The sequence below is a fragment of the Vombatus ursinus genome, unplaced genomic scaffold (genome assembly GCF_900497805.2).
Source record: "Vombatus ursinus unplaced genomic scaffold, bare-nosed wombat genome assembly UNPS02014830.1, whole genome shotgun sequence".
Taxonomy (NCBI): Eukaryota; Metazoa; Chordata; class Mammalia; order Diprotodontia; family Vombatidae; genus Vombatus; species Vombatus ursinus.
This window is the reverse complement of record NW_020954608.1, coordinates 26,243,655-26,259,348: the sequence shown is the minus strand read 5'-3', so window position 1 is coordinate 26,259,348 and position 15,694 is coordinate 26,243,655. Positions and strand designations below refer to the sequence as shown.

Here is a 15,694-nt window from a genome sequence, read left to right as displayed (position 1 = left end):
CGTCAGTGGAGTAGGGACTATTTATTCTGTGTGAGTATGAGTGACTTTAGTTACCATAGTAATTATAACACATTAGGAAAGAAAGTCACAAGATCTCAAACGAGTAAACAAGGAGAGCAACCATTTGTCTTTGGTCCATCTTTTGGGTTTTTGAGTTGAAGTGAAAAGGTAAAAAAATGGGAAATAGAAGGAAAAATGAGACCTTATCTAAAACAAGCTCTTTAATGAAAAATGAGCAGTGTCCAAGAGAGAGAGGATACGATATCTGCTACAGAAGCAGAAAGACCTGCTGGAAAGGGGTTCTAAAGTTTCAGTTTATGAACTTGTTTTAAAATATTTTGATAACTCTATTCCAATAGAATTGGTTTCCTTTTGCAATCCTATGGCAGCTAGGTAATGCAGTAGATAGAGTTGTACTTGGAGTTAGGAAGATTTGAGTTCAAATCCCTCTTCAGACACTTGCCTGGGATCATTAAATCTCTTTCAGACTCAGTTTCTTCATCTCTAAAAATGGGTATAAGATCACCTATCTCACAAGGTTGTTGTGAGGATTGACTGAGATAACATATATAAAATTTTTTGCAAATCTTAAAGTGCTAAATAAATGCTAGCTTTTATTATTATTATTAGTAGTAATAGTAGTATGTGTTTTATAGCATTGTTCTGAGAAAGGGTCCATGGACTTTATCAGATTGCCAAAGGGGTTCAAGACACAAAAAAGTTAAGAATCCCTGCCCTTTTGGCATTTGATACCAACTAAGCACAGTTGATCTTTTTACTGATGGGTTATAAAGTGAATTTGAAGGACTTTTCAGTCTATGGAAACACCTTAGAAGGGAGAGGTTAAAGTGTTTCTCTAAAATAGAAATGGAAGTTATGGTTTAATTAAGTAGTAGTTGATCACTCATAATCGAAATTAATGAGAAGCTCATCTATACCCAAGCATTATGTTTTTTTAAATCTTTCTCCAAATGGTAGTTTCAAATAAGTTGTAGAAATCTGAATTTGTCAGTTGGGCACTACATCCACACAAAACCAATTTAAATGACTGGATCCTGTGCTTTATGACTTATCTGACAGTCACTCCTGGAGAGAACTTAATTGCCTGGTATGTGCTCCTGCTATACACTACCATCTAATGATGACATCTACCCAAGTTTTAGTTATTGTACCCAGAAGGAACCAGTCAACCCCTGGAAGACATGCCTTACAAAGTCAGTTCTGTTAAAGGACAGCAAGTATTACAAGATGTCATGCTAGTTAGAGGACTCGTCATGATCATTGGGCAGGAAGACTTGTTCTCTGGAATGTCATTTTAGAAGATACCTCTAACTGTGTTTTCATACTGTGTTTCATACTTCTGTCACAAAAAGCCAAATATCTGGCAAGAATCTGGACTTTGTACCTCATAATGGGGATTTCCATAATATGCCAGGTGGTAATGTCAAAAATAGTGACATCACAACATTAGTGTTCTGAGTCTCACTGATATATTGCCTGAAGCATCAGCACTTGTTTGTAGTATAATGGCAAGGATTTGAGAAACTCTGTCTTTAAATCCCAAAGGGCCACTACTGGGAAAATGTTTCATGTTTTGGATTAAATTCATCTGTGTATTAGGAAAGAGCAAACACACTCAGAGCATATAATGAATAGATTCTGATTGCTACAAACTATAAAATATAAACTAAATCCCTATTGAAATACTGATTCATGGACATATTGATCAATACAAACCAACAAAGTACACATTAATTGTATTTTGAGGAGGGCTTTGCATCACTAATATATCTCACAGTTTTACTGAAAACACTTGGGTTCTGATTTCAATTACTTTCCCTATTAATATATAACTACAGTATTAAACACTTAATGATTTCTCAGAAGTGGCTGTACTGTTGGATTCCATTCTCAAATTCACTGTGCTTGGGTAGGACAAAGCACTGATTCTGACAGCGATGGAGTGGCTCTATTCCATAATGGAATGAACCTTTCTTGTACTCCAAACAATGGACCTGACATAGACCTCTTGTCTTTTACAATGTGTCCTCCAAATAAAGGCATGACCAAATGGGGACTAATTAAAGAACAAATTAACCTTGAAACAAAAGAAAAAAAAGTCCTACTTTCATAATTATCTCTTACTGGAAATGAAACCACAATATCTAGAAAAGGGGACAGGCTTGTATTTGATGGTATGGCCCTCTATGTGGGCAGTAGCTCAAATGATAAACTCACATGGTGATACAGTTAGAACGGCTGGTACAAAACATTCCCTCAAAAGTCTGTGATATACTCTCCCACAAGTAAATACAGAGTCAAAGGAAAAGTGGATTCAAACTTAGGAATCACATGTGGCAAAGGGATGTTATAGCTCCTAGTTGCTGAAAGTCCTTTTTTTCTCATTTCTGGGATGCTCAAGAATTTCTCTTTAAATATGGTGAATCTTTGTCCATTTATCTTTGGTTCCTGATGCAAATACTGCTATTGGTGGGTCTGATGATATTGATGGAAGATGGGAAGCCTAAAATCTTCTGGGCTCTTATAAGCTCCCAGAGTCCAATTCTGGTCAAAGTATGTGGGAGAAGAGGAAAATTGGTCAGGGATGAAGACAAGGTCTCTCCTTCCCCTCTAGGCATCTTCTCCTTCTGGAATGTCAAACTTGCTTTGATATCTCTACAATAAAAGAAGTTTTAACCATCTGGGGGTATCTGAATAAAACTATTATGTGTGTCAATAAAACGCAAAGGACCTGTCCACACTTAGTCCAGGGCTCAGTGAGGTTGATTAATTGGGCATTTTATCACTTCAAGGGAGAGTGAGGTTGAATAAATAAATCACCCCATTCTAGCACTGAAAACCAGGGAAAGACATAACTGAAAGAATACTTTGACATTTGGATGAAGTTATGATTTTGTCAAAATGAGTGCTTCCTATACTGATTTCAACCTTTCCTTCCATGTCTTCTAGTCTTAAGTGATTCTCATCCATGACTTTCCATAAATTCCCCATAGAGGATATATCCAATGAACTGGATCAAGGCCATCCTGTGGTTCTTTTAATATCTCTATGGTACCAATACAGCATTTGGGCGGTCCATCTGTTTTCTCCTATTCTTACTACATGACTGCTCACCTCCTCTGTTCATTTATGCTCTTGATGATGATGATGCCATTTATGCTGTTTCTCAAATGCTGCAGCCTACTTCTTATCACTCTCCATTGCCCTTTGGGTTACTAGTAATTTTGATTCTCCCATGATTATAATGTCCCATGATGAGCAGCCACAAATATCATGGATTTGCTGATTTTAAAGTGACTTTTTTCCTGTGTGTCTGTGTAGTAGTAAACAGTTTGGGATCACGGAGAGCACTGCACCATTTTCTAAGCAAGGTCAAGCTTGATTACTTCTTCCTACTTAATTCTGGTCTTTACTCAGTATTAGCAATACTTGAGTAATATCCATATTACTATAGGATAAAAAGTTAATAGATTTGGAGCCAGAAGGCCCTCATAGAGGGCCATTTTATTGGGAGAGGGGTGGGACCTGGATTTTATAAGTGCAGGGAACTTTTAGCATGGAAACTCTCCTTACTGATGCAGATTGGCAATAACTAACAGTCTTAAAGGGTGGCCTGGGCACTTTGAGGGGGAATTTGTGTTTGCACAGGTAGTACAGACAGAGACAGGATTTAAATTAGATCTTCCTAGCTCCAAGTCTGGTATTCAATCTTCTATGTGTGGGCAAGTGAAAAACAAAAAAAAAAAACCCAACTCATATACAATATGTGCACATATGTATATTTCTTCTATCAATATGGATTAACATTTGCCCTGATATATACATATATGTGTGTGTGTGTGTATATATATATATGTGTGTGTGTATATATATATGTGTATATATATATATATATACACACACACACACACATATATGCCTATACATAGTTTTAGCTGTGTGGGGATCAGAAGTTTAAGGGACTGGCCCAAGGTCATCCAGCCAGGATGCATTAGAAGAGCAGTACTTGAACCCAGGCCTTTCTTTCTCTGAACCCAGTTTTCTGTCCACTATGCCATACTGTCTCATATATGCACAAGTATATGCATGCACACTTAACTACCTACAAAACTGCACATACACATATGTGTACACACATATGCATATGTATATAAATGTATTGTACATATGTGTATGTATGTGTATTCAGTCATTTTCAATCATATTTGACTCTTTGTGACCACATTTGGGGTTTTCTTGGCAAAGATACCAGAGTGGTTTGCCATTTCCTTTTCTAGCTCATTTTATAGATGAGGAACTGAGGCAAGCAGAGTTAAGTGACTTGCCCAGGGTCACAAAGCTAGTAAGTGTGAGCTCAGAAAGATGAGTTTTCTTGACCTCAGGCCCTGCACTCTATCCATTGTACCACCTAGATGCATATCTATATCTGTATCTCTCCAAAGAGAAACAAGCAGGTAGACAGGAAGAAAGTCATAAGGAAATGAAAAGGAGAGCTATGGATGTTGATGATTGTGGATAAATTAGATGCACTGTACAGTTGTATTTTATAGGCTGGAAATAATCATTTTTAATCCACTTTTTTCCTGCTGTGGATGGTTAAACCAATCACACGTCATCAGCAATTAGTAGCAGATAGAAAACCTTGCCATTGATAATGAATCTTTCTTTTGTTTAGACTATGTGAAAAATGTGTATCATGACCTCTTCCACAGCATTACTGAACACTATGGCTGAACATATGTCTCTGTATTACATTTCATTAATTGTCAGGCCTCAGTAATCATTGAACAAATTCATTTTCATCTGTTCTGGAATCTTGCATTATTTTAGATATATGTGGGAAAATCTTTAAAAAATGAATTTTGTTTCATCAAGTCACATGTTTTGAAAACAAATATGTAAAAGATAAAAAAAGTTAATAATAATAGGATCCAAGTAGAAACATATGCTGTATAACAAATAGGTGGTGGATCATGTGACTGTGTGCAAGGTCTTGTCTGCTGTAGAAAACCATCTCCAAAGCTTTTCTATTCTCTTATATTTTCACCAAGATTATCCTCAATGTGCACATAGAGTATTCTCATATTCTGCGGAGATGAATAGCAGGCATATGGACTAATAGTTGCTAACACTTTCTCAATCTCTTTTTAAAGAAAAATAGAAGCAACATCCATGATCATTTCTACTCTTTTGGAACTTTTCCCTCTTTGAAATCTTCACAATCAACCCCTGAGTGCCTTGCCTTCAAAATTGTGTTCCCTCCAGCACAGATTTCTTCAGAACATACTTGGTCATGTCCAGGCACTTTTCTTAACTTCATTTTCTTAGATGTTGTAATATTTATATCTTTCTCATATTGCATATTGGGGACTGAAGTGGGAGAAGTTAAATGTGGTTGTTCCACTATCACCATTTATGAGAAGAGATCACTATATCATGTCCACAGCTTTCTTCTATTTCATATATACTTCTTGTTTTCCTTATGGTTTCATCTACAAATGCTGTCACAGTGAGGTAACATAGCTTGATCTGCTGCCAGGCTTTCTATTACCTTGTTTACCCTTCAGTTGCTTTTTGTCCTTTTGTGAGGTGATAGTACTCACAGTCTTCTGTCCTCCTCTGTCATATTTTGCTTATGAGCTCATATTGTGATTGGTGGTACCATTGGGTTTTATCCTTCTCAGTTAGGAATAGAGATTAAGTGTTTGGTGATTAAAGGGGCTTCTGGGATTTTTTTGGCTTTCTTGTTATGATGACTTATTCATAGGTGAAGCTTTAAAAGAAATGGTGATATCTAATGTCATTGATTTTTGACAATTTCTCTTGTTTTTGATTGTTGACAGTTTATTCAAATAGGGTAGGTTGTAGCTACTATAATTAGATGCAGTCCATTGTCATTTTTATCCTTTCTTTTAATTTGGTATTTACTCTTGCCTTCTGCTCTAATTAGCTAATTATCTGATTGATTACAAATAATTTATTCTGTAAAAATTGTTTCTCATTAAGATATTAATTTCATTTTTTAATGATTTTTTTTTGTTCTAACCACTTTCTGCTCTGATCCTTTTGAGGGGAAAGATCTGAGTTCAAATCCCTACTCTATTACTTGCTAATTATATGACTTTGAGCAAATCACTTATCTTCTGTAGGCTTCAGATCCCTCATCTATAAAATGAGAGGAATGAACTAGAAGCCTTACTAAGGATCCCTTAACACTATAAATCTATGAGCCTATGGTCCTATAAAAATAAGCAAGCATTTATGAAGTGACTACTCTGTATGAGGTATAGTGGCATTTCAGGTGCAGGGAAGTTAAAGAAAAATATGAAACAGTCTGTGACCTCAAGGATCTGATATTCTACTAGTCAAGCTTGACCTCTGATTCTCTTTTTGGAGAAAATGTAATATGGGCAAGGAATGCCTTTGTGCTTAATGTGAAGGTGCTGAACTGGGGGTCGGTGAACTTAAACTTTTTTTGATAACTACATTTCAATATAATTGGTTTCCTTGGTAATTCTACATGTTTTAATCTAAGTACTTAAAAATATTGTTTGGGCAGAGACTTTACCAGACTGCCAAAAGGTTCCATGATACACAAAGAATTTAAGAACCTGGGCCCTGCTGGGAACTCTCCAGCATGATTTCAAGTACCTACAATGGTGAGGTAAGGGAACTGCTGTTCAGTGGAGAAAATTCCAGAAGGTTAAACTCTCTTGGAGCTTTGTATCTAGATGCAGAGATTATGGAAATGCAACATAAAATTGGAAAAGGAGGCAAAGAAAGGGAAAACCAGGGGAAAGGGGATTGAAATAAAGGAAGAGGAGAGGTCAGGGCTTTGGGTGTGAGTAGACTGGGAAGTAATAATCAGGATGCAATTGGACCATGAGACCAAAAAGGGAACATGTGGAGTTGTACTGTCATGACATTCCTGAAGATGGGAGTCCTGGGGACTCCGTAGCCAAACTGAGAGGCTTCTACAAACTCTAAGCTTCCACAGAACTCTAAGGGGGAAGGTAGTACTGATATTTAACCTTCCACCACTGGGCATGAGTTCTCAAGTGACTCTTAGCCTCTCATGTCAAGTTGGGAGGGATTAATGACTGGAGATTAAGTGATAATTGGACTACACTCTCCCTAGGGCCGGGCCTCTGAGGATTTTAGCCATTTGGGTATGGGGGATGGAATGACATGACTATTAATTCCCTCTTGTTATTTACATTGTTTACATTTCTAATTATTAAGATTATTTTAGAGTTGGGTTAGATAACGCCTGTCTTAATTAAATGCTCTGGTGTTAGATTTGTTGCTTTCACGGTTTGTAAAGAGAAAAAGTTATCCTGCTGGGAGCTCAGATTGTGATTTGCAGAATTCATTACCAAAACCAGACTATACTAACATGGGAAAGGACCTCTAGAGTCAGACTTCTTAGAATTTTCAGGGGCTCAATGTTACAAAAATACTCATGGCACACAGGTATAAGACTTCTCAGTGCTCTGTAAGTCTTTGACCTTCATTTCTTGATCCTGAAACATATTTTACAAAGTATTTTTTGTTTTTGTCTGATGTGTCTACTTTCACATTGAAGATACTAAGTATCAAAATATATAATGACTCAGTTTAGTAAAAAATAAAATATATCATCAAATAATTCATAGGTTCAGTTTTCTTAATGGAAGGGTAGTGTAATCTACTAAAGAAAGTTCTAATCTGAGAACTTGGATGCTTTGTTTCTAGTGCTGAATACATCACGGCTTGTGGAACCTTAAATATATCATGGGGTCTAGCATGATGGAGCTAGGAAGGATTTCAGAGATCATCTAGTGCAAGTCCTTCATTATATAGATGAGGAAACTGAGTCACAGGAATGTGACTTGGCTTTTTTGTAACTGTTACCCCACTTGTAAAATGAGGAACAAACTCTTCTCCTCCTTATTTCTTAAAAATGTTGAAAGAATGGATGTGGTAGGAATGCCATGAGCCCTTTGGAAGGAAGGTGATTTAAAAAAATAATATTGCTACAATATAAAATCAGACAAAGCCCTTCACAACCTTATCATTTATTATTCCCCCCAATCCCCACTATACATTTCAGTCAAACCTAACAGCTTACTAGTTGTTTCCTAAACCTGACATTCCATTTTTCATCTTTATGGACTTCAATAAACTGTTCCCCATGCCTGGCTTAAGATCTGTCTTTATCACCATGTCTCACAATTCATATCTGTCTTTGTATCTCAGCTCAGATGTCGCCTCCTCTCAGCACCTAGGACAGTACTTTGCTCAGAGCACATGCTCAATCAATGTTTGCTGATTTACTGCCTGAATCAGTGGAGAGTTTTCCTTAAGGTCCTTGACTAATTGCTAGTCACAAGCTACCATGTTGTGAGATGGTAACATAAATAAGTAATTTGGTTCATTTGTTCATTTTCTCATTAAATATTTATCAAGCTTTGCCTATCACATAGTAGGAATGTACTTGTTGATTGAGCAAATAACAGTATAATAATAATTAGTATTTATAGAGTGTTTTAAGGCTAAGTTTTTGAGAAGCAGCAAGATGGTACAGTGGATAGAGAGTTAGACCTGGGGTCAGGAAGAGCTGACTTCAAATCCAGCCTCAGACATTTACTAGCTGTATGACCCCAGGCAAGTCATGTAACCTGTTTTTCTCAGTTTCCTCATCTGTAAAATAGAAAAAATAACAGCAAGGTTGTTGTGGGAAAAAAGGAGATATTTGTAAAATACTTGAAGAATTATATAAACCTTGAAGAATTATATAAAAGGTAACTGATACTATTGTTGTTGTTGTTGCTATGTTAGCTTAATAAATATTGACCTTAGCAATTCTAGGAGGTAAGAGCTATTATTATTCCCATTTTACAGATGAGGAAACTGAGGAAGATAAAAGCTAAATGACTTGCTCAGAGCCACAAAGTTATTAAGGTGTCAATATTAAGTGTCTGAGGCTGAATTTGAACTCAGATCTTCCTGATGCCAGGTCCAATGTCCTATGTACTAAGCCACCTTGCTGCCTAGCTATTACATGTAGGACACTGACTTGTATTGGAGGTAATATAAATTTTAGATAAGACACAATTATTGATGTTGTGGAGTTTATAGTCTACTTTTGTTGTTCAATAGTTTTTTCAGTTATATCTTTATGACCTCATTTGGGGTTTTCTTGGCAAAGATGCTGGAGTGGTTTTCCATTTTCTTCTCCATGTAGTCTACTAGTAGTTCATTAAGGTAGGCCAACAGCCACTCTAGACATGTCTATTTGGGTGGAATAGACTATTTTTTGTGGATAAAAGCCTATCATTTTACTTCATGTCATTTTTTGAGTAATTTCAAAATTTTTTGGGAGACTACCTTCAGCATAATTCTTTGGGCAGGCCAGAATCCATAATCCAACAATATGTTCTTATTAGGGAAGGGATAATGAAGAGATGATACTTCCCTTTGCCATATATGATATTCAAAGAAATTCTGTGGATGAACAACTGTAGACATTTAATTCATGGTGTCCTAATGGTCTATGATAAGCGTACGCTCTCTCAAATTTATTTCTGAGTAGAAAATTGCCTGGCTAACAGGCTAGAGGCTTAATTCTTTCCTCTGTGAAATGAATATTATTTTTCCTGAAGTGTATGAGATTTCAGGCACATAGAGTAAAATAGGAGACACAACCTTTAAAGTCCTTCAGAAAGAAACTTATTAACAAATGAGGTGAAAAGACACCATGTATGTTTTCTGATAAAATAAGGATTTAATAGTTGCTTTCACTGATTGCTACATTAAAAATTCAATATGTTAAAAGATAAAGAAGGGAGAAGAGAGAGAGGATAGAAGCATGCTAGCTAACATGCTGCTGAGTGGTTTGTCTTATTTAATAAGAGCATTGGGAAAATAATTACCCAGCTTTTCATCAATGGTGATATAGCTTAACCCAGCAAATCATTAAGAATTCTACAGTCTCATGCAGTTTTCACTATCTGTAAAAACTGCCTATTGTATGAACTGACACAGCAGGGGACATCTTCTTTGCTGACTTCCTGGAGAACTCTTTTACTCTGGTGGGAGGATAATGAAAGAAGAGGAAGGTGGAAAGAAAGAGCCTCCAGAAGCAACTGGACTGAGGAAGCAGTCCAGGCCAGATGAAGGAGATTAGAAATACAATGACCCAACCAAAAAAGCAAAAATGCTTAAGTGTGTTCTTACTGTCTAAGTTCTTTGTACAGATGGTTTTCTGTCTGAAAAAGCTGTCAAATTTGGGGTCATGTGTTGCTATCAGATGGGTAGAATTTTTAAAAATGATGTGATTGATGATTGCTATTATATTTCCTCTACAGTTTTACTTCTGCCTTGCATACTTCTCCTCCTCAATTTAAGGTAAAGTCATTTCTCAGCTAAGACCCAGAAAGTCAGGAGTAGTCAAAATGAGGATATTAATGTGAGATGAATTAAAAGGGCTACTGCCTCATATTCCTGAGTTAGTGTACAATGAAGACCAATCAACCTATTAACAAGTACTTATATTAAGTATACTGTTTTATTTACTGGGGGAATACAAAGACTAAAATGAGAGCCTTCTGGCCTTTAAGGAGCTTACATTCCATCTGGTCAGATAATATGGATTCTGTCTGTCTATCTATCTTTATATGTAAAATATTTTTATGAGACCCGTGACTTCATCAGTATAGGAAATTCTCTGGTTCAAGAAACACTGTAGCAAAGTAGGTCAGAACCTCTTCTGCAATTAATAGACCTAGAGAGTTGCTTAGGATATTGAAATGTTAAATGACCAGCCCAGGATCATACAACCAGTATGTGTCAGAGGCAGGATTTATACCTAGAATTTCCTGATTCTGAGGACAGCTTTCTATCCATTACATCATGCTGCCTTAATATGTGCGTGCGTGTGTGTGTGTGTGTGTGTGTGTGTGTGTGTGTACGTGTGTGCACATGCGCGTATGCATGCTTGTTGTTTGGTCGTTCAGTCCTGTACATCTCTTTGTGACCTATTTGGGGTTTTCTAGGCAGAAATACTGGAGTGGCTTGCCATTTCCTTCTCCAGCTCATTTTATAGATAGAAAACTGAATCAAACAGGGTTAAATGACTTGCCCAGGTTCACACACCTAGTAAGTGTCTGAGGCCAGATTTGAACTCAGGAAAATGAGTCTTCCTGACTTCAGAACCAGCATTCCTTCCGCTGTGCCACCCAGCTGCCCTCATGTATGTATACATATACAAAACAAACATGAAATAATTTGGGAGGGCAGCACTACCTTCTACAATGCTGAGAACACTGTTTTCCATGAATTCAAGCAGCTTCCTGGCTTGTCCTTCATAATCTGTTTTGATTATAGTCACATCCATGTCAGGTAAGTTTTAGATTAGGGGAGCATTCTTTTCAAAAAGTTTCTGGCTTTTCCTCTGCAAGCTACAGGGTTGAGAACATTGGTTGCCTTCTTTGCTTGTTCACTGGAAGGCATGAGTTGATTTCCAAATACCTAGACTTCTTCACAGCTTGCTCTTCTTGGTAGGTTAGCCACCCAGCAGCATCTCTAGGGATTCTATGAGACAGAGGTGATAATGGAGTGCATCCTGGTCATGGGAGGGTAGGGGGGTTATCCAGTGCAAAAATTTTAAGACGGTAGACAGAGTAAGTGGCCACCTTTGTGGTGAAAATCTGGGCAATACTTGTTAGGTTTCTCTCTAATATATCTCTTCTGCTTTTGTGTTACAGTACCTGAAATTCTACCACTAGAGATTTATTAGTTTGGGTCTCAGGGGCTTTTTTAGTATAAAAGAAATTTCTATTATACAAATGCATTGTGATAGATACCTTAAGCTGCTTACTTAATAGCTGCCTTACTCAATCAGATCATTTACCAGTGATGATTGCGAGAAAAATTGAGGCTATCTAAAAATGAGAATAGGTTCTTGGGTGAGATGAGGACCAGCACTTTATCTACTATACCACTTATCTGCCTACTGTACCACTTATTTGCCTTAGAATTGGAGATAGTGACCCTTCCTAGCAGTGGGCTAGGATCCCCATTCCCATCTTGTTAATCAGAAAATCTCTATTAAAACGAAGCTGGATCTGTCTTTCTCTCTACTTCATTAACCAAATCATAATCCTTTTTTTCTGTTGTTGTGACCCAGGATATTGGGGCCCTGGGGCTAAATCCTTTCATACTTCTGGGAAGCTAGGAACTGGGATGGAAGGAAAGGAAGAAGAGAGACTCAAGGAGAAGTCTCTAAACTGGCCTTATCAGGAATAGTCTGTGAGGATTTCAGCCCTAGCACCTTTTTGGTCTGGAGGGGAAAGTAAAGGAAGAAAAGATATTCTCCTTCCTTTTCCATTTTAACACACAGCATTCCACAAGTCAAAGAAACTTAGTATTTCACAGAATTAAAAAGCAGACAACCAAACACAAAACCAAATACAGATACCCCCTTCCAAAAAAAGAATAAAACAAAACAGCAGAGCAGGGATTCTTAACTTTTTTCTGTGTCATATCCTGCCCCTCACCTTGGCAGTTTGGTGAAGCCAATGGACCCTTTCTCAGAATTATGTTTTAAAATGCATGTAATAACATCCAAAGGATTGCAAAAAAAATAAATTATATTGAAAGGGTTATCAAAATTTTAAAAAAATAATGAGATCATAGACACTGGATTGAGAGCTCCTGCCCCTAGAGGTCAATAGGTAGCAGAAAGAAGAAAATTGGCATTTTAAAAAATCTGCCTAATAGAACTTTTTTTCTTCTTCTTTGCATGTGACCTGTGATTTCATCAGTCAGGAGGGGGCTCCCAGGGAGAAATGTCCTCTACCAATGCAGTTCAACACCTTTTCTGCAACTTATATTTTAAGAGAGTTACTTGGGATATTGAGAGGTTATGTGATTTGCCCAAAGTCACAGAGCCATTATGATTTCAGAGGTAGGAATTGAACTCAGGTCTTCCTGGCTCTAGCTCAGTTCTCTGTTGACTATCCCATACTGCCTCTTGGCATAAATGGGCACTCATTTTGAATAAGTGGTTATTTACACATTTTTTTTGGTAGAATACCATTGAGAGGTTCTCAATCCATATTTGTGGCTCAGAACATCAATGATCCTGAACAAAGTGACAAATCTATCCTCTTATCACTAATCAAAGGGGTGGGGCTGTATCCCTCACCTATAAAAAATTGGAGCTTTTTTGGTGAAAGTATCTTTTGATGTGCATCACAGCAAATGAGAAGATTTGATCTTCTCCAACCATTCAATTTCTAGTTTCATTATCTAAGTTTAGAAATAAGCTGTAATTATCATGCTGATCTTTATGATGTATGGTGTTTCCTACCTACCTAATGAAGGCAATGAGTGTTTATGGAAAGCTAATTATCTTAATTACTCCTACTGTGTGTGCTTTTTGAGGAGAAAAAGAAAATCTAAAGCTGCTCTAATGTGGCATACTACAAGATTATTCCTCCCCACCCCCATGAATGAAATCATTATAACTAATATTTATATTGTACTTTATATTGTAAATTTATATTTTAAGAAATATGAAATGCTTTCTTCACTTCTTGGTGAGGAAGGTAGTTTAAGTTTACATACAATGATCATGGTTCTAGAGCTAGAAAGGACCTCAAAAGTCATCTTGTCCATCCTGTCATTTTACAGGTGAAGAAACTGAGGCCCAGAATGGTTAAATGGTTTTCACCCTTAAGGTCACACTGATGGCAAACTCCAGAAGTAGAATTTGAACTCACAACCTCTGACTTCAGAGCCAGGGCTCTTTGTACTGCACAGCAAATGAGGAAATTGAAGCTCCGAGAGATGTCATATGGTCACCCAGCTAAGAAATGTAAGAACCAAGACTAGAACCCAAGGCTTCAAAAGCCTCACAGTTTCTCACTGTAGGATATGCAGCAGTGAAAGATAGTCGACTTGAGAGGCTGACATCATATGGGATTAGTATAGCACAGGCTCAACATTATGGTTTATTTGTGAGCACCTGACCGTTAATTCAATAAAAAGCATTGCTGAAGAAGGCAAGACTTTGATTTTGGTCTTAAAGGCTACTGGATGTTAAGAAAATAGTTAATGGTAACCTTGTCTAGTGGAAAGAGCCCTGGACTAGGGCTCAAGATACCTGGTTTCCAATGAACTCTACTACTAGTTAGCTGTGTGACCTTAAGCAAATCTCTTCTCCCTGGGCCTGTTTCATTATCTGTAAAGTGAGGCGGTTGAAAAGTAGATAATTGTTAGGGATCTCTTTTAGCTCACAAATTCCATAATTCTATAAATGAGCACTGCAAGGGCTTGAGTAATCTGTTCTTGTCTATTCAATATTCACAAAAGCAGGAGGGCTGATTATCAGCTTTTTATCTCTTATCAGGTAAGTGCCAAACCATTCTGTTCTGTGTAGTAATTATATTGCCTTTCCTCATACATTTTTCATGACTTTATGGCAGAGTCTAAGATATAATTTTTATTTACCTAAGAGTAGAGAATGCTATAAAATAAGGTAGCTAAAAAAAGAGTTGACCATTATTATAAATTCAGAAAGATTTCCATTCATAGTCAAGAAATATTTCTGTCAGTAAGCCACACAAAATACCAGGTATTTGCAAGAGATGAACAAGCATGTTATTATTATCCATCAACGAAATTAACTGCTGCTCTCCCCTTTTCTTTTCTAGGACTTTCAAGCAAAGTAGTTCAAAGTTTTAGATATAGCTTTGGAAAATCTTACCTGAATTGACACGCTACTGTAAGAGCCACCTATGACCCCTGCAATGAGTAATGGGATGTTTTCTTGTATGGCATAAGATCCATCAGGACACATATATTCTGCTTCATCCACTTTAGTCAAAGATGCCCTGACAAATTCCAGCGATTGCTCTAAAGCATAGGTATCCCTTGAACAGGTGTCCAAAATGTGAACACCTAGCTTTACCCCTGGAAGTAAGTAATTGTCTCGGTTGATTTCATCAATGGCAAATAACATGGCTTCCAGGCGTTGGATGCCTCGATCCTCATTGATACGTCCACATTCTTCTATGCCAGTGCCTTTTTCATTAATAGGGAATAAGCCTCCTAAAACAAGGTCTCCTTCTATCTTTACTTCCCTCCTCAAAAAGTTATGATCTCCTAAGGAAAGTAAGAATCCCTTGGAAAACAATGCTAGGGTAAGAACCTGGAGCCTCGTCAACATCTTCATTGATCCTATTTCTATACCTCGAGGAGACATCGATGGAAGGAGGAAGAGGGGCCTGTTAGTCCTTTTGCTTCATTTCTATGCTGGGCCTTTGGTTCGTCCTTTGAACAAGGGAAGAATACACTGCTGAAGCCTGTCACCAAATTCCTAAAGAGATGAAAAAAGAATGAACAAAAATCAGTAAAGAAAACAGCAGAAGTTGTAGTCCTCTTCTGTCATCAACATCTTTGGGGAGGAGAGTGGAGATTCATTTATAAGCATTGGTGGTGCAGTGATTTGGTTCCCTTGGGCTCTTGGTATATATCCTCTGAGATGCTGGACTAGCTTTAACAGCCAGAGGGAACCCTGTTGCTGCAAATCAGAGCATGCTATTAAAGGGACTGAGTGATTTAGGTGAATGGCAATGAGGGACAGAATGCTTAATGGGCAAAAGACAATTTGTTGGCCTCTTCAGTT

The 15,694-nt window shown here is 37.4% G+C and overlaps 1 protein-coding gene across 1 annotated transcript in view; it reads right to left on the bottom strand.

Moving 5' to 3' along the window:
• GRM3 (glutamate metabotropic receptor 3) overlaps positions 1-15,271 on the bottom strand; it is a 121,895-nt gene extending 106,624 nt beyond the window's left edge. Inside the window, exon 1 of the mRNA XM_027838513.1 lies at positions 14,774-15,271. Coding sequence (XP_027694314.1) covers positions 14,774-15,271 — 498 coding nt within the window. The remainder of the gene's footprint in view (positions 1-14,773) is intronic.
• Positions 15,272-15,694: the final 423 nt, after the last annotated feature.